We start from the raw sequence: 19157 nt of genomic DNA, 5'->3' as shown, positions 1-19157 counted from the left end.
AATTGCAGAAAATGTGCTTTAAAATTGCAAAATAAATTCTATGCCCCATGGCAAAATGTGTGGAATTGTACTTTAACTAACTTTTTCTCTCTGCCGTCAAGAGGGGGGCCACCAAAATGTTTTGCCAGCGAGGCATGGGGGCCCCCCAACCAAATCTCGCAGAGGGCCCCCAAAAAGTCTAGGGGATGGCCCTGCCTGACCATAGTCTGCTTTTAGGTCTAATTGGTAAATGATAATACAACCCTGGGAGCCCTGGCGAGGTGGTACAGTAGGATAGCCCAGGTGCTGAGGCCACAGGCCACGTGCCAAGTTAGCAAAGGTAATTAAGGGCCTGGTTACCAGAGGTAATTAAGGACCAGGTTACGAAAGGTCATTAAGGACAAGCAATTTGATTAAACCTTTTGGCCCTCCACCTAGTTTAACTGAACCAGGTTTAGCTCCTCCGGTTTCAGGATTCAGGTCATTCCTTATTGCAGCGCCGTCGTTGTGGCTGGATTCTGTGTTCTTTCCTTGTTCCATAGGTACCATCCTACAGACTACTGTGCAATCTCAATTGTCACTTTAGAGGAATTGATTTGGTAGTTTACTGAGTTGGAGGTTTGATAAATAGTGCTGTCATTGACTCATACTCAGATCATAAGAAGTCTGGGCCTAGTAATGTTTATACGTATGGGATCTGTGCCGTTGTATTATTCGTGTGGCAAAGAGTAATACACTAAATATCAACACATGGAATTTTACTCACAGCTTCCAAACTTCAGAGGGCAAGCATGAGCATCCATTGGGAAGTCCTCCAACTGCATGGGACACTCCGCCGATATGGTTAACCTAGAGAGAGACACAAAAGATCAAGACAATAAACCCAAATCCCCTACAGATATACTACATATAATAATCCTGTTATTTCCCATTTCAAATCCGCCGTCATCATCAACATCTTCATCTCCAGTGCTAATGTTAGTTGCATAGATAGCACAATGCCTGTACGATTACATCACAGGCCGTTTTTTTCCCTTGTAGTATTTCTAGACAGAATCACCAAGAATTCACCCTGAGCCAATCACATGGCATTACATTTGAATATACTGCCATCTTGTGGTGGTTGTCTTATTTGTGAATTCCCAGCTGTCATTCACTTCAAATCCCCCATGTACTGTCCGTCAAGAGTGTATTCACAGAGAACATGTCCACAAAGTAACCACCATATAGTGAGTGACACATGTAAACACGTTGATATAACAATGAAATGAGGACACCTCTCGTCCTTGAGGACCATATGGACTCCGGTTGTGTTCACTTCACTGCATCCTTATAACCGTGCTTCTACACCTGCATTGCTTGCTGTTTGGGGTTTTAGGCTGGGTTTCTGTACAGCACTTTGAGATATCAGCTGATGTACGAAGGGCTATATAAATACATTTGATTTGATTTGATTTATTCAATGTTATTACTTTGCTTATGTTGCGTCAAAGACAGCTGACATGTTTTAAGATCTTATTGGATCATAGGAAGGCCAACTCTAATTCGCATTGGTCTGTATTGTGAACAGGGAAGGCTGCCATCATGTGGTTACAAGAGAAACTGCAGGACTGGAAATTGAAGAACCGGATTTTCTGTCTCACAAGGAAAGCATATTGGTATACAGGTTTGATTAGCTATATCCTAATGTAGGTCCATGCATAGAGACCTTTTTCCCTTTCAAAATTAGGGTTTCAAATGCCTCCTCAAATGACATGTAACCGGTGCCATCTATTCTAAATCATCCCCATTACTCATTTTTTTTGCATTTACAATTATGCACCTGCATTTCTTGTGTGATTAACATTATAACATTTACTTGTTACGTGTTGATGTCACCAGTGCACCTCAAAGGAATGAACATGGCAAAAAGACTGCACTAGTTTCTTAATATGCATATTTCCTGCATCAGAGGCACAGTTTGCTCTGGAAATAAGAATACTGCATGATGGTCACTTGCTTCAACCTCTTCTGAAGGTTTCTGAAAACTCTGTTGCTCTCGGGCTAATGTTTCGGGAATCGGGGGGGTGAGAATGCAATCACATTTAGTCATTATCTCCACTGGAGAGAAGGAGCCCTCCCCTGATGGCGGTGGATTCTGAAAGGCTGGACCATGCAATAAATCTAGGTAGCGCGTTAATCTCTTTCCTGGTAATGGAAATACATTAGGAGACAGTAGTAAAACCGGAGCGATTAAAAGCAGAAACGTCCTGATGTTTCATTTCCTGAGTCGTTGGGAAATCTATTACCTTTTTAAAATGATGGGCCTGGTATCTGCTTCTTCTTCTTCTTTCACTCATCAGACTTTGATTCCAGCGACGGCGATGCCTGATCGTGCCAAATAGTGCCCGGTCACATGGCCATAAGGGGTTAATATGGTTAATCTATTTCTCTTGCATCTATTTATCTGGCATTAAGATGATTTTAGTGGGTGGTATTGATCTGGACTAACTGATACCTCCTAAAGTGATACCAGGAAGTCCTGATCTATTCGTATGATTGCTATTGGTTGTCATCACTTTCGGTTCCTGTCTATTATGAATCCAATGGTGAATATTTAATCTAACCTGACACATATTGGTCAGTGTTCCATAACATACAAAATACAGCATCACAAAGAACAAAAGAACAGAAAATTGTCTGAGCCTACGTTACCAAGAGCTGGGCTGAGTAGAATAGCTGTGCAGAGGCTTTTGTTACATCCTACACACAGACAACAACAATAACCAAACCAGTTCAGGGCCATTTGTGAATCGTGGCTGGGTGTATTTCAGTGAGCGTAACATTAGCTTTTCAGACACAAAGCTCAGAAATGATCCTCTATACGTCTAAGCCTTTGGGTGGGGTGGGGGAAGTTCAGCTAACATATGGAATTATTTTAAGATGGTCATACCATGGATCATTTAGCTATTTGATTTGGAATTTTAGGACCCCTGTAGGTATTCCCCCCCAACATTTGATTTGGTCTTTACTACTATAGCCTATAGAAACACATTGAATAACACAATCATAAATGGCCAAACAGACAGTCCAAAAATAAAAGGGGGAATAAGATTTTGACACACTTTATCTAAGAGGTATAAGAAAGCTACAGTAAGGAAATACTTTTTTTTTTTTGGACACGCATTTAACCACCTTTTTTTGTTGGCACAAAACTAACTCCATACTTCCATTCATTTATTTTTTTTACCAGTTACCTTCAGACGAGTGACACTTGCGGAGATCGTAAATCCAAAATGGAGAACACCATCGTATTTGTGAGAATATCTCCTTTCCATAGCGGGGTCATATTAGTTTGTAGCCCAAATCGTTCAGACGCTCGTGAGAAGACCAATTTTTCGGGATGTCACATGGTCTGAAAAACGCAGCCCATTCAAAGAAACATATACCTAGCTTAAAGGGGATATCTGGCCAGGTCGCAGTTGCAAATGATAACTTGTTCTCAACTAGCCTACCTGGTTAAATAAAGGTGAAATAAAAAAATAAAAAATAAAAATGATGTTACTTAGTTTGACGCACGAGTGCTTCAAGACTGCTTCGATCACGTGGACTGGGATATGTTCCGGGTAGCTTCAGACAACAGCATTGACCTATACGCTGACTCGGTGAGCAAGTTTATTAGCAAGTGCATCGGTGATGTTGTACCCACTGTGACTATTAAAACCTCCCTAACCAGAAACCGTAGATTGATGGCAGCATTCGCGCAAAACTGAAAGCGCGAACCACCGCTGTTATTCATGGCAAGGCGACTAGAAACATGACCGAATACAAAGAGTGTAGCTATTCCCTCCTCAAGGCAATCAAAGCGTCAGTACAGAGATAAAGTAGAGTCACAATTCAACGGCTCAAACACGAGACGTATGTGGCAGGGTCTACAGTCAATCACGGATTACAAAAAGAAAACCAGCCCCGTCGCAGACATCGATGTCTTGCTCCCAGACAAACTAAACAACTTCTTTGCTCGCTTTGAGGACAATACAGTGTCACTGACACGGCCCACAACCGAAGCCTGTGGGCTCTCCTTCACCGTGGCCAATGTGAGTAAAACATTTAAACGTGTTAACCTTCGCAAGGCTGCCGGCCTAGACGGCATCCCTAGCCGCATCCTCAGAGCATGTGCAGGCCAGGTGGCTGGTGTGTTTACGGACATATTCAATCAATCCCTATCCCAGTCTCCTGTGCCCACATACTTCAAGATGGCCACCATTGTTCCTGTTCCCAAAAAAGCTAAGGTAACTGAACTAAATGACTATAGCCCCATAGCACTCAATTCTGTCATCATGAACGGCTTTGAGAGACTAGTCAAAGATCATATCACCTCCACCCTACCTGATACCCTAGACCCACTCCAATTTGCTTACCGCCCCAATATGTCCACAGACGACGCAATCGCCATCACACTGCACACTGCCCTATCCCATCTGGACAAGATAAATACCTATATAAGAATGCTGTTCATTGACTACAGCTCAGCATTTAACACCATAGTACCCTCCAAACTTGTCATTAAGCTTGAGACCATGGGTCTCGACCCCGCCCTGTGCAACTGGTTTCTATACTTTCTGACGGGCCGCCCCCAGGTGGTGTGGGCTGATACTCAACGCTGGGGCCTCACAAGGGTGCGTTCTCAGCCCTCTCGTGTACTCCCTGTTCACCCATGACTGCGTGGCCATGCACGCCTCCAACTCAATCATCAAGTTTGCAGACGTCACTACAGTGGTAAGCAATGATGAGACGGCCTACAGGGAGGAGGTGAGGGCCCTCGGAGTGTGGTGTCAGGAAAAAAACTTCTCACTCAACGTCAACAAAACAAAGGAGATGATTGTGGACTTCAGGAAACAGCATCTCCACTTTGACGGAACAGTAGTGGAGAAGGTGGAAAGTTTTAAGTTCTTCGGCGTACACATCACGGAAATGGTCCACCCACACAGACAGCGTGGTGAAGAAGGCGCAACAGTGCATATTCAACCTCAGGAGGCTGAAGAAATTTGGCTTGTCACCTAAAACACTCAAAAACATTTACAGATGCACAATCGAGAGCATCCTGTCAGGCTGTATCACCACGTGGTACGGCAACTGCTCCGCCCACAAACGTAAGGCTCTCCAGAGGGTAGTGCGGTCTGCACAAAGCATCACCGGGGGCAAACTACCTGCCCTCCAGGATACCTACAGTACCCAATGTCACAGGAAGGTCAAAAAGATCATCAAGGACAACCACCATCCGAGCCACTGCCTGTTCACCCTACTATCATTCAGAAGGCGAGGTCAGTACAAGTGCAACAAAGCTGGGACCGAGAGACTGAAAAACATCTCAAGGCCATCAGACTGTTAAACAGCCATCACTAACATAGAGTGGCTGCTGCTAACATACAGACTCAAATCACATTGTAGGATTTTGTGGAAAATAAGTATTTGGTCAATCACAAAAGTTTATCTCAACACTTTGTTATATATCCTTTGTTGGCAATGACAGAGGTCAAACGTTTTCTGTAAGTCTTCACAAGGTTTTCACACACTGTTGCTGGTATTTTGGCCCATTCCTCCATGCAGATCTCCTCTAGAGCAGTGATGTTTTGGGGCTGTTGCTGGGCCACACAGACTTTCAACTCCCTCCAAAGATTTTCTATGGTGTTGAGATCTGGAGACTGGCTAGGCCACTCCAGGACCTTGAAATGCTTCTTACGTTGCCCGGGCGGTGTGTTTGGGATCATTGTCATGCTGAAATACCCACATTTCATTTTCAATGCCCTTGCTGATGGTAGGCTTTGTTACTTTGGTCCCAGCTCTCTGCAGGTCATTCACTAGGTCCCCCCGTGTGGTTCTGGGATTTTTGCTCACCGTTCTTGTGATCATTTTGACCCCACGGGTGAGAGCTTGCGTAGAGCCCCAGATCGAGGGAGATTATCAGTGGTCTTTTATGTCTTCCATTTCCTAATAATTGCTCCCACAGTTGATTTCTTCAAACCAAGCTGCTTACCTATTGCAGATTGTCTTCCCAGCCTGGTGCAGGTCTACAATTTTGTTTCTGGTGTCCTTTGACAGCTCTTTGGTCTTGGCCATAGTGGAGTTTGGAGTGTGACTGTTTGAGGTTGAGGACAGGTGTCTTTTATACTGATAACAAGTTCAAACAGGTGCCATTAATACAGGTAACGAGTGGAGGACAGAGGAGCCTCTTAAAGAAGAAGTTACAGGTCTGTGAGAGCCAGAAATCTTGCTTGTTTGTAGGTGACCAAATACTTATTTTCCACCATAATTTGCAAATAAATTCAATAAAAATCCTACAATGTGATTTTCTGGATTTTTTTTCTCATGTTGTCTGTCATAGTTGAAGTGTACCTATGATGAAAATTACAGGCCTCTCTCATAGTTTTAAGTGGGAGAACTTGCACAATTGGTGGCTGACTAAATACTTTTTTGCCCCACTGTATATATACACTGCATTCTGTACCATCTACTGCATCTTGCCTATGCCGCACGGCCATCGCTCATCCATGTATTTATATGTACATTTTCTCATTCATCCCTTTACATTTGTGTGTATAAGGTAGTTGTTGTGAATTTGTTCGATTACTTGTTAGATATTACTGCATTGTCGGGAACTAGAAGCACAAGCATTTCGTTACACTCGCATCAACATCTGCTAACCATGTGTATGTGACCAATAAAATGTGATTTGATTTGAATAGACCTGACACAATTCCCCACACTACATTACAGGCACTTCCTATCTGTTCATATGTGATACATTTCTATCTGAAATAGTACTGAACAGGCCCGTGGTTGGTACCTCATGGTGTAGAGCAGCGTTCCGTCATCCTTCAGTCTCAGTAGCTTGTTGGGCGTGGTCATGTTGTGGGCGATAGACTTTTTCCCATTGAGGAAGAATGTGTCTGGGGTCCAGATGTTACTGGCCAGGAGGTTGTTCAGAGGCAGCATCTCCATGGGTCCTTTGAAACACAGGCGCTCGTCTTTCCAGCTTTGTCGGAAAAACACATCGATGGTGTACTCCTAAGGCGGAGAGAGGCATGGTGTTGATACATGGTGATAACACTCCGAGTCAAAGCCCGTGGACACATGCAGATCTGCTATTTTAATTTGATCCCTCTGACTCAGAGAATGTTCCTGTGCAGGAGGAAATGCAATGTGTAGTGTACCTGAGGTTTAAAAAGGTTTTAAAGGTATTTCATTTTGTATTATTTTATTTGATTAGATTTAGTATTTTTGACGAACCCTACCACCCCTCCCCTAATTGGAGTAAACTAACGAACAACAACACTTAAGCTTCTACTTCCAGCTTATGCATGCTGCCTTCGGAAAGTATTGGCTTTTTCCACATTTTGTTACGTTAAAGACTCTTTTCTTTTAAACAGATTAAAACATAATTATCCTTCCCAATCTAGACACAATACCCCATAATGACAAAGCAAAAACAGTTTTTTAGACATTTTTGCAAAAACAAATATAAATTTTAAAAAAGTATTTACATAAGTATTCAGACACTTTGCTATGAGACTCAAAATTGAGCTCAGGTGCATCCTGTTTCCATTGATCACCCTTGAGATGTTTCTACAACTTGATTGGGGTCCACCTGTGGTAAATTGATTGGGACATGATTTGGAAAGGCACACAACTGTCTATATAAAGTCCCACAGTTGACAGTGCATGTCAGAGCAAAAACCAAGCCATGAGGTTGAAGGAATTGTCCGTAGAGATCCGAGACAGGATTGTGTCGAGGCACAGATCTGGGGAAGGGTTCCAAAAGAATTCTGCAGCATTGATGGTCCCCAAGAACACAGTGGCCTCCATCATTCTTAAATAGAAGAAATTTGGAACCACCAAGAATCTTTCTAGAGCTGGCCGCCCGGCCAAACTGAGCAATAGGTCGAGGGAGGTGACCAAGAACACAATGGTCACTCTGACAAAGGTCTAGAGTTCCTCTGTGGAGAAAGGAGAACCTTCCAGAAGGACAACCATCTTTAAAGCACTCCACCAGTCAGGCCTTTGTGGAAGAGCGACCAGACGGAAGCCACTCATCAGTAAAAGGGACACATGACAGCGCACATGGAGTTTGCCAAAAGGTCTGGTCTGATGAAACCAAGATTGAACTCTTTGGCCTGAATGCCAAGTATCACGTCTGGAGGAAACCTGGAACCATCCCTACGGTGAAGCATGGTAGTGGCAGCACTGGGAGATTAGTCAGGATCGAGGCAAAGATGAACAGAGCAAAGTACAGAGAGATCCTTGATGAAAAACTGCTCCAGAGTGCTTAGGACCTCAAACTGGGTTGAAGGTTCACCTTTCAACAAGACAACGACCCTAAGCACACAGCCAAGACAATGCAGGAATGGCTTCGGGACAAGTATTTGAATGTCCTTGAGTGGCCCAGCCAGAGTCCGGACTTGAACCCGATGTAAAAGTGACATTTCAGTAGTTTTTTATTATTATAAATTAGTAAAAAATGTGGAAAACCTGTTTTTGCTTTGTCATTGTATTGTAGATTGATGAGGGGGGGAAATAATTTAATACATTTTAGAATGAGGCTGTAACGTAACAAAATGTGGAAAAAGTTTAGGGGTCTGAATACTTTCCGAAGGCACTGTACATTTTACAGACACAATATATTTTACAATCTTTTGTTTGTTTTTACTCCTATCCTTCCACTACCCTCAACCCTTCCCGTCTATTTCCATCCAGTTTGATTTCTATTTGCCATATAATTTGAACTGTGCTACAGAATGGGTGATTTGCAAGTGTAACAGGGTTATATTGGTGATTCACCTTGCCACTTTATTGTTAAGCCAATGGGTTTTTGGTTTGAGTTTTGTCTTGCCTTCACCTACTCAACATGGCATCTTATTGGCTGGTTTGCGTAGCTTGCTTACGAGGGGGGATGTTCCAGTTAGAATCGTCCCAGTGAACAAGCACCAAACCAGCGTGCGTGAGTGCAGAGTTGGATGGTGAGCCGTGCATTGCATGACGTGCAATTTTGTGCCGTTCCTATCAGAATAAATCTCCATGACCGGTGCTACACGTTGGAGTTCCGTGTCGATGACTGATTGTACACAACGCAAGCAGAGTACTGTTACACAAAGTCCTAGTCAATCGATCAATAATATAATAATACTTTTTGCAAAAAAAATCTTGAATTGACAATCTGTATAAACTATGAGGATAATAAGGTTTAAAGTTAGCAATTTTCACCTTTTCCTGGTCAAATTAAAATATTAAACTGTAAAACTAGTCCTGGACAACAAAAATAAATACTAAAAGGAGATTCTCCATTGAAATAACATTTCAGTCCAGGACTGTGCTTAATCTGCATCCTGGAATCTGGCCCATGATGTATTTATTTATAATATATTGATTTATTACTTAACAAAAAAATATGAATACATGTCACTACATGCGCCTAGGATCATTGCTGTGTATTTTAACATTTACATGAGGGTGTGGTGTTACTCTGATCGCAAAGAATTACGTTACTGGACGTCATTGAAATGGTGCATAATGAAATGGGCTGTAAATTGACTCACCATTTCAGTATCTGAAACTGGGCCAAAGCTTGTGACAAATATATTGGTTTTGATCTCCGTGACCTTTTCTGTGGATAGAATGGGATTTGGAATATGACCGTGAACATGAAGAGACAAGGGACAGGGACAAATTCAATTTATGAGTAATCATCATCGAGATTTCCATTTGAAATCTTTACAGCCTTCAATGACAGAAACCATTCTGAGGAAGTGAGTGCAGCTCTGTTCTCCAACCCCAGTTGGCAAATCCATGTTGGATGTATCCATGTTACATTAGCGACATTATGAAAAAAGATTTAGAAAGAGGGGGAAAAGGATTTTAAAAATCACTAAGACCAAATCGGAGGTAGAGCATTTTCTTTCCTCTAAGAGATGCAAGATATTTCTATCTTCCGGTGAACACTCTTTGACTCCCTCTCTCTCTCGTCTGAATAGAGGTCTGGATCTCAAGGTTACTTTTTGCAGATGGAGGTGGTGGTCATGAGGGGGGCTGTGTGATATATGGCGTGTTGGCAGTGCAGTTCCTTCTCACTTAGGATTGATCTATCACTGTGATTGCTTTGCTCTTGGAATATATTCCGGTCAATGCAATTCTGTATATTAGAACAGTCTCTTTATTTTTCTCACTGAATCCAAGAAGTCTAGCAAGTGTGATTTTATAGAGGGGGAAAATGCTATTCTGGATCACAAATTATGTATAAGGCTAAGCATTGGCATACTGCAGTTTTGCGACCCCCCCCCCCCCCCCTCCCCCCTGCAAGGTCCGATCAAGTTTAATAGCTTATCTCATGCTATTCTAAACATTTTGCCATGAGACTGAGAGAAAATGTTGCAGTTTTAAAGCTAATTTGCTAATCATTTTGCCATGGCTTATGATGTGTTCATATGCTTTCTGGGGAAGAGGGGGGTGGCCTCCAGGGTGCCCCCAACCAAAAAGAAAACGCCCCAGAGCCCTCTCCCTGCAAGTAAGGGGGTGTTTCCAAAACATATAGTTGGTCCCACGTGGGGTCACACAGCGCATCTCAGTGTGGAGCGCACTATGCATTTATCGTCTCATCAGCTGGTAACTTTTCTTCTTGTGACAGGTTAATTTGCTGCGGCATAACCTGCATAGCATTTAGGCTATAGTAATATAATTGCATTAAATCAGTGCACACGCAGGCACACTCTCTTAGTGTTTCTCTTTCCCCCATCCAATCCCTTCAAGTTGCAAAAGAACCAAAATACATTCAGTATAAATTCAAACCAAGACAAACTGTAAGTTGAAACAGAAACATCCACATTTCACACTGTATTTCGGTTCTATAAATCTCCTGCATCAGCATGCTACAATGGTCTTGCTGCACCTGGCTTGAGTGTACTCTGAGGAAATATAATGTCAAATAAGAGTATTACTGAATGACATTTGCCCCAAGAAAATGAATACGGATATAATACTGTATTGTGTTGTATTGCTTTGTACTGTAACCTCTAGTGATGTGAGTTTGGATCAGAGTGGTCTGTAAGTCGGTATACGTTACCTCCAAGTCCTGGTCTGAGTCTGTTGTCGTAGCCGTCCAGCAGTCCGTCCAGTATCCGGGTGAAGATGGTGATGTTGTCATTAGCCTCTGCCTCTTTCAATGCCTCTGCTGTGGTCTGGCCACGACTGGGAAAGACACAACATCAATCAGGCTGGTTAGTTCCACATACTGTAACATGGAGACTGCTTGACGAGGCTAGTGTCGATGTAAATAAAGCACATCATCGTTGGACATGTACAGTATATCTACTGTTCAAATGAGGATGTAATGCAGTGTATAGTCAGATTGGATGGTAGATGTTTCACTTACCCCACGTGACATGTAATACACACCAGCAAGACAGAGATCCACACGTGTTTCATTGTAGAAAAGCTGGGCATTTTGTCCTCTTTGTCTGGAATAACAACATATAATCCACAATCAGTACTTTCAGTAGTATGTATTGTCATCATACTTCTACTTCTCCTTCACCTTCTACACTATACTCCTACCAGAGTATTATTACTACAGTACTAGTATTACTATAGTACCATAATGATAAGTCCTTTGGTGTTGTACTGTACCCCACCCTCCCCCAATACGCACACCTGACCACGCACACTTTCAACTAGCAGCCCTATAATGGACCTACAAGAGTAATCAGTAGGCTAACCTTGATACAATAACTGTTTGAAACTGTGAATATACCAATCATGTCTTTCTACATTCCTGGCCCACGTCCTTGTGTGCATTCATTTTGCCCAATGCTAAACACCTTGTTGCAGCAGTATTATAACATCTCCCCACTTTGCGGCAACTGTTCGTGTTCGCAGTTGCATTGTATTGGTGATCCTCACTGCGTATGAATTCGCAGGCAGTGCAATAGGTTTTCAATGTAGGCTAATGATGTACCCTCACTGTTCCCTTTCCCCAGACCCCCCCCCCCCCCCCCCACCCACTCATACCCCCCTAACAAAAGAGGGAAGGAGAGTGGGGGTGCTTCTGATGCCATCCTCATGCATAAAAGAGGGTTGAAAATCAATTACCCGTAGAGAGAGCCATCATCTTGATTTAAATCCAGGTTAGAAAAGCGATACAAAACCCGCAGCAATGAAAGTCAAGGGTATGCTGCTGCTCCTTCAGAGGGATATAGATATACTCCGTTTATAGTTGCCACCGCAGTCAGTCTCGATCGTGTATTGTTCTCTCCTGATTTGCTTGACTGACTTCCTACTCATATCAAGCGGATGTTTGCCTCTTGTGCCGCCACCTCCTTCGCGCCTTTTGGAGATGAGAGGTTTTAATGCCGAGTCCTCATCTTCGGTTGTGACAACAACGTTTTTCGTGTTACATACCCTTAGTCACAATGTATTTGTCCACTCATAGCGGACTAGCGGCCCGGCGCCCCATCTTAGTCAGAAAACACACTCACCTCCAGTTGCTGCTCACATGCACACACTGCAACGATTTGCTAACCGGTGCGTTATCATAGGTGCGACAGTGAAAACGATCCTCCAGGAACTCCAAGCGTCACTTAACTTTCCCCTGTTATCTTACTTGCCACTGTAGGCTACACTAGCCTATGCATATTGCTGTAGTTAGTTAATAAAACGCCATCCTCTCCCGCAAGCTAATTAGCTGTCTAGTCGAAATCAATTTAATCAATGAGGGGCAGTGGGTTGATCCATCCTGAAGAGAAAAAAAATAAGGCTATATCCCAAGGACCCAATAAAATAGTATACCTATTCACCTACATGTCCAATTTTGGTCCCCTCTGTTTACCTAGCCTTTTCTCTCATTCAGAGGGAAATGCGTCAGCTTTGTTGAAAAGAGAAGTACCGCTTATTATAGTTCTAATGCACATGGTACCGCTGCCTCCAGAGTACTGCCTTTGATTTCGACCCCGACCTATTATGCCACGATGACTCACCAGACAAGGTCCATCAATGAGAATTATTACGGTAATGATCAGAGGAAATCGAGAATGACCGCACTCAAATATGAAAAGAAGGACCGCAATAAATCAATGTCTATCAAAAGGTGTGATTACACAATCTTACTGAAAAAACACGTTTTTTTTTTTTTACAGTTAGCCAACATCAAACAAAGTCGTTATACCAATTGCCATAAGAGGGTACTCTAACTCCATATTTTTTGACAGAACATTATACTGACTAATCATATTTCACTCTCCTGTAGCACGGTATTCAATTTCTACACCTTTTTACATTACAATCAATAGTTGACAGTTCAGTTTGACAGATCTATAATACGTGAATTATTTGCACCAAGTAGACACATGTCGCACTGTCTTGTAAATTGCCAGGTATATGTGAGTTATTTAAGTGGTGCTAAGGTGTTTCAGCCTCACGTTTGAACTGTACAGCTCTGTTTCCCATAGCGCGTTCTGACCCTACATTAATTCCATCGGGTGGTGCTGTCCACGGTGCTGAAACAAACTTGAGCCTGTTAAAATTCGTATTCCTAAAGTGCACTGCTTATCATATAAAGCACTTCCAGTGTTTGGGAAAGAGAGTATGCCAAGTGTGTGCTATTATAAGAACATCTCATGGTCCAAAAACAAATTACCCACCGCAAAGCTGCTATAGCGACGCCTAAAACTAAATTGACTCAATTACAGACTTTACACTGCGTTGTATGTTGCTAGGTGTGAGTTATCAGCGTATATATAAATCATAGTCACCATGTGTTACTGTGCAGGTGAAAATGAAAGTGTTCTACTGAGTCATATTTCCTCTTGTTTTCCCCCTCAGGAATGCAGTCGATGGAAACAAGAAGTTGTTTGCAATCTATGATACCAGGTAAGTACGTCAGTCAGGTAGACTGACAGTCCCCACGGGCTCGAGTGGTCGATTTTGATTATTGAATAGGACTTGGAGGAAGGGAGATAGACCTCTTATGACACGTTGCATCAGGTATAGCAATTCAGTCTAGGCCTACATCTATTTGGCACATTATGTGAAATCTTATTGGGATTAGAACATATTCAGGTTTACGGTCAATTAGATGAATATCTGGAGTGAGCGGGGTTGGCTCCAATCCAAGAAAGTACCTTTACCGCCTCCACCGGTGGAGTCTTTGCCAGTAGCCAATATACATTTCAGTTAGGAGTATAGTTCCTTCATGTCTCCCCGTTGCATAGAGAGAGAGGAGAGAAATCCAAAATACGAGTGATGTCAAACCGAACAGATCTGAACGGTCTGAAAAGCCAACGACTTCCTCCACGAGAACTTGCCAATGGAATATTCTGATTTGTAAACACATTGTACCGTTTTTGCGTTGCACGTTTTTCACCAAAACAGTAAGGAATGTGGGCTTTTCTGAGTGGAAAATTGTTTAGTGTTCTTTCAGCACCAGTGATTGTAGCTGTCGTTTGTTGCGCACAAAGGTGAGTGATTTCTCTAGTAAAAGTGTGACGGAAAAACGAACGTGCAATTTTGTAGTAAACGCTATCCTTTTGTTGTTTCAGCGTGAATGAACCAGGGAACATGTCGTTTGTGAAAGAGACGGTGGACAAACTACTAAAGGGATATGATATTCGTCTTCGACCAGACTTTGGAGGTACGTTTTCAAAAGTGGGGCAACCATGTTGCAGCGTGTCCATGTTTACTATGCCGATTCGCTCATCTTGGGCTCATATTGCAGCCATTTTTTTAATTCACTGTCATTGTAAATGATACCATTGCATTTGCATTACAGGGGCCCCTGTTGCAGTTGGCATGAGTATAGATGTGGCGAGCATAGACATGGTATCCGAAGTCAACATGGTGAGTGAACTCGCGACCCGATTACTGTAAACATTGGGACTCACACAATTGTGCTTTTTGCTTTGCTCACTTTCATATAGTACTTGAATATGTTTCTCCTGGGATTCACGTAACGCGTACATTTTCATTCAAAATCATGCAATAATGTCCTACAATGAGTTATTGAAAAGTGAAAGGTAAAGTGAAAAGTACAGTATGTTCAGCAACTCCAGCAATTCAAAGAGGAGTATAGACATGGGCATTCTCTCCCTCTCTATCTCTCTCTCTCTCTCTCTCTCTCTCTCAGTTCAATTAAATTTGCTTTATTGACCTGACGTAACAATGTACATATTGCCAAAGCTTACTTTGGAGATTTACAATATTAACATAATTAAAAAAGTAATAATCTATTGTCAACGGGACAACAGTAACAACGATAATCAAGAGTCAAAATAACCAATAACAATGGCATAGAGGACATGAGCAAGGATGGTTGGTCTGACAGACAATGTACCTCGTCTTATGGCAGGCAGCAATGTAGTGAGCTGCCAACACACAGCTCTCTGTGTCCTCCCCCTACAGGGCCAGTAGTTTGTTCTCATCAGAGAGGTCTTTGAAACCTTGAATAAGGGTTTCAAATAAGTTTTTTTTTCTCTCCCCAGCTCTCCCTCACACACTCTCTCTCTCTCTCTTTGTCTCTCAAGTTCTCACTCTCTTTCTCTTTCTCTCGCTATCGCTCTCTCTTACTCTCTCAAGCTCTCTTTCTCTCTCTCTGTATCTCTCTCTCTCTTTCGCTCGCTATCTCTCTCTTACTCTCGCAAGCTCTCTCTCTCTATCTCTCTCAAGCTCTCTCTCTCATGAACGTGCGCACACACACACACACACACATACCTCTACACCCCCCACCCCTACACACCTTTACCACCCCATGCATCTGTGGCTTGTTTGTGAATACACATGCCTGGGCTCAACTTCTTACAACTGTGCCTGTGCAGTGTGTATACTGGAAAGTGGCGCAGCATGTGCACAGCAGCTGTTCGCGTCTCTATCAGAAATAATGATCTCTGGGCTGCTCCCCTACCTGGGACAGGCACTTCAGGTGAGAAGCCACTTTAGGACAGCCCCAACACAATTCAAGTTTCAACGTTAATTCGCAATGTGCACAGGATACAACAAGTGTGAAACAGTACAGTGAAATTCTTATCTTGAGAATGCAGTGTTAATAATAATAATAATAATATAGATAACAAAAAAAGATTTAAAAAATAACTACGATGTAAGTTAAATAAATAATAGAATGCAAGTACTGTATATACAGGTCAGATCCAGTACTTTATTCAATGTGCAGAGGTACTGGAGTGGTTGAGGTGGGTTTGTACATAAAAAGTGTATTAGGATATACATGTAAGTATTCAGACCCCTTGACTTCCAAATGTTGCTATGTTACAGCCTTATTCTACAATTGATTAAATTGTTTTCCCCCCTTATCAATCTAGACACAATACCCCAGAAGGACAAAGCAAAAACAGGTTTTGGGAAAGATGGGTAGTTTCTTCTATTCTTCTCTGCAGATCCTCTCAAGCTCTGTCAGGTTCGATGGGGAGCGTTGCAGCACAGCTGTTTTCAGGTCTCTCCAGACATGTTTGATCGTGTTCAAGTCCAGGCTCTGGCTGGGCCACTCAAGGACATTCAGAGACTTGTCCCAACGTCACTCCTGCATTGTCTTGGTTGTGTGCTTAGGATTGTCCTGTTGGAAGTTGAACCTTTGCTCCAGTCTGAGGTACTGAGCGCTCTGGAGCAGGTTTTCATCAAGGATCTCTCTGTACTTTGCTCCGTTCATCTTTGCCTCGATCCTCACTAGTCTCCCACTATCCTGCCGCTGAAAAACATCCCCACAGCATAATGCTGCCACCACCATGCTTCACTGTAGGGATGGTTCCAGGTTTCCTCCAGACGTGACGCTTGGCATTCAGGCCAAAGAGTTTCATCTTGGTTTCATCAGACCAGAGAATCGTGTTTCTCATGTTCTGAGAGTCTTTAGGTACCTTTTTGGAAAACTCCAAGCTTGCTGTCATGTCCCTTTTACTGAGGAGTGGCTTCAGTCTGGCCACTCTACCATAAAGGCTTGGTTGGTGGAGTGCTGCAGAGATGGTTGTCCTTCTGGAAGGTTCTCACATCTCCACAGAGGAACTCTAGAGCTCTGTCAGTGACCATCGGGTTGTTGACAAAGGCCCTTCTCCCGCGATTGCTCAGGTCGGCCGGGTGGCCAGCTCTAGGAAGAGTCTTGGTGGTTCCAAACTTCTTCCATTTAAGAATGATTGAGGCCACCATGTTCTTGGGGACCTTCAATGCTGCAAAAATGTTGGGGTACCCTTCCCCAGATCTGTGCCTTAACACAATCCTGTCTCTGAGCTTTAAGGACAATTCCTTCAACCTCATGGCTTGGTTTTTCCTCTGACAATGTAATAGTGTAATAGTGACTGGTAGCAGGATAAATAGATGCATACAAATGGTAATGGCAATAAATAATCAATGGACTGCAGTGTAATGGAGTAATACCTCTAATCAATTTAAATTTAGCACAGGAGCCCGGAGAACAGTCCATGCCTCGGGTTTTTCATACACGTGACATTCTCAAGAACAAGACGCAAAAAGGAAAATACAGAGAGACAAATAGAAGAAAAAGATGAACTAATGAATTCACTGATTACATAATGAATGTTCTGGATGATGTTCAATTAAGACAACAAGTTTTGGATGATGTAATAGTCACCCGGGAGGATGTTCAAGCGTCTCAGGACGCTGATCGAGGATCTGTTTTGCCCTTTAGATCATAACAAATGAGGTTACGTTGACACGGAGGACCCAAACCTAGATCAGCACTCCTCCTTTTGTGATACTCGACACATATGGACCCTAGTCTTGTAGTGATTCCGGTCGTTCTAGTAAGCACTGTAACCCGACCAAGTAAACCATTAATGTGCTTTGAACTTCCTGAAACCAGGGACAGTTGTTTACCTTGGAACAGGAGGCACTTTTGCGCCGCGACAATGGAAGTAGCCTGTAGGAAATGTGTAAATGAGATGCTCCTCTTTTCCCTTTGATAGAAGAATCTCTTTGAAGATAATATGTTGTCCCGTGGGGACTCTATATCTTTGAAATGGCAGAATTAGCTCTAAAACACTGGCTGGTCCTACATGTGTAGGTAAATACTGCTTTGTGTATAGTCAGTGATCTTGGGTTAATAAGCTGTTCTCTCTCTCTCTCTGTGAGAACCTCAGTGATGGCTACATTTGCAGTTTGTCTTCCGAAGGGATGTTTTCTCTCTACTCTTAACACTGCATGGAGGAGGCAGGGGAGAGACTGTCATAGCCGTAGCCATCAGTTACCATGGGAACTGGGGTAATTACTAGCACTAACTATATGACTGTGTGTTGACTGCACCCAGGTGATGTTATAACTTGAAAAACAGTATTGACCAAAGAAAATTGATGAACGATCTGAATGGCCACTGTGCACTTCCTTTGTTATATTTCCCCAGTTTATTGAACAATAGATTTTTACTTAAATTACTGTCCATTTCAGGTTAGTTGAATCATAGGCAACTGGAGAAGAAAGAGAAGAAATGTTGTCGGGTAGCTTCAGTCAAGTTGTTGTTGTATGGCACGCTTATTGTGTGTTGTATGGAGGAGATACGAACCCACAAGGGACTGCAGAAATAGATAACGATTTGAATTCACTCTGAGATAGCCCGAGTAACCAGCCGTCAGTACAAGTCCCTCTGCAGAGTGTGTGTGGGTGTGTGGGTGCAGAAAATCTGGCATATGAAGTGGAGATTTTTCCTCTCTCCAACTGTTCCTGTCATAACTGTTTGCTTTTCACTGTGTCTATCTGAAGAAATCCTGCCCTATTTACAGCCCATAGACCATACTGACCCTGGAATTTACATATAGGTTCATTTTAACGTTCCATCAGGGACTATGTGTAACCAGATGTCAAAGTGCACCATTATAACCCCTATGAATATTGGCAGGTCTGCTAGGGGTTGTGAGGCATTTGGTCTCCTGAAGTTAAGGCCGTATTTCCCAGAGTGCTGTAGTTGAGTTAAAAGAGGAGTAATGGGGTTATGCTTCAACGCTGACCCCCACTTTATCATTTATGATTGCTATCGGACATGATTCTATCGATCCATGAAGCCAGCTCTCTGCAGTAGCATGATCCCTCTACAAAGTCTATAGAGCGCGCGTGTGTGTGTGTGTGTGTGTGTGTGTGTGTGTGTGTTTGGGTGTGTGCGAGTGCTTTCTTTTGGGCATGGCAAAAGCTGAAGATAAGTGCCCACA

At 42.8% G+C, this 19157-nt stretch overlaps 2 protein-coding genes across 7 annotated transcripts in view; one reads left to right on the top strand and one right to left on the bottom strand.

Moving 5' to 3' along the window:
• Positions 1-12956, bottom strand: part of LOC110495826 (gamma-aminobutyric acid receptor subunit alpha-5) — a 29723-nt gene extending 16767 nt beyond the window's left edge. For 2 of the 3 annotated variants that reach the window (XM_021571283.2, XM_021571285.2), the window contains exons 1-6: positions 12097-12956; positions 11381-11465; positions 11072-11196; positions 9552-9619; positions 6806-7026; positions 746-828 (exon numbers count right to left, since the gene is read on the bottom strand). In XM_021571283.2, the coding sequence (XP_021426958.2) occupies positions 746-828; positions 6806-7026; positions 9552-9619; positions 11072-11196; positions 11381-11465; positions 12097-12115 (601 nt within the window). In that variant the 5' untranslated portion in view covers positions 12116-12956. The remainder of the gene's footprint in view (positions 1-745; positions 829-6805; positions 7027-9551; positions 9620-11071; positions 11197-11380; positions 11466-12096) is intronic. The other variant, XM_021571287.2, reaches the window with a different exon arrangement.
• The window catches only part of LOC110495827 (gamma-aminobutyric acid receptor subunit beta-3), a 53006-nt gene that overhangs the window by 11369 nt on the left and 22480 nt on the right, over positions 1-19157 (top strand). For 2 of the 4 annotated variants that reach the window (XM_021571288.2, XM_021571289.2), the window contains exons 2-4: positions 13825-13872; positions 14541-14632; positions 14771-14838. In XM_021571288.2, the coding sequence (XP_021426963.1) occupies positions 13825-13872; positions 14541-14632; positions 14771-14838 (208 nt within the window). Of the gene's footprint in view, positions 1-13824; positions 13873-14031; positions 14460-14540; positions 14633-14770; positions 14839-19157 lie in introns of those variants that run through there. The other 2 variants (XM_021571290.2, XM_021571291.2) reach the window with 2 other exon arrangements.

The sequence above is a fragment of the Oncorhynchus mykiss genome, chromosome 18 (genome assembly GCF_013265735.2).
Source record: "Oncorhynchus mykiss isolate Arlee chromosome 18, USDA_OmykA_1.1, whole genome shotgun sequence".
In the NCBI taxonomy this organism is placed as follows: domain Eukaryota; kingdom Metazoa; phylum Chordata; class Actinopteri; order Salmoniformes; family Salmonidae; genus Oncorhynchus; species Oncorhynchus mykiss.
This window is presented reverse-complemented; position numbering and strand designations above follow the sequence as displayed.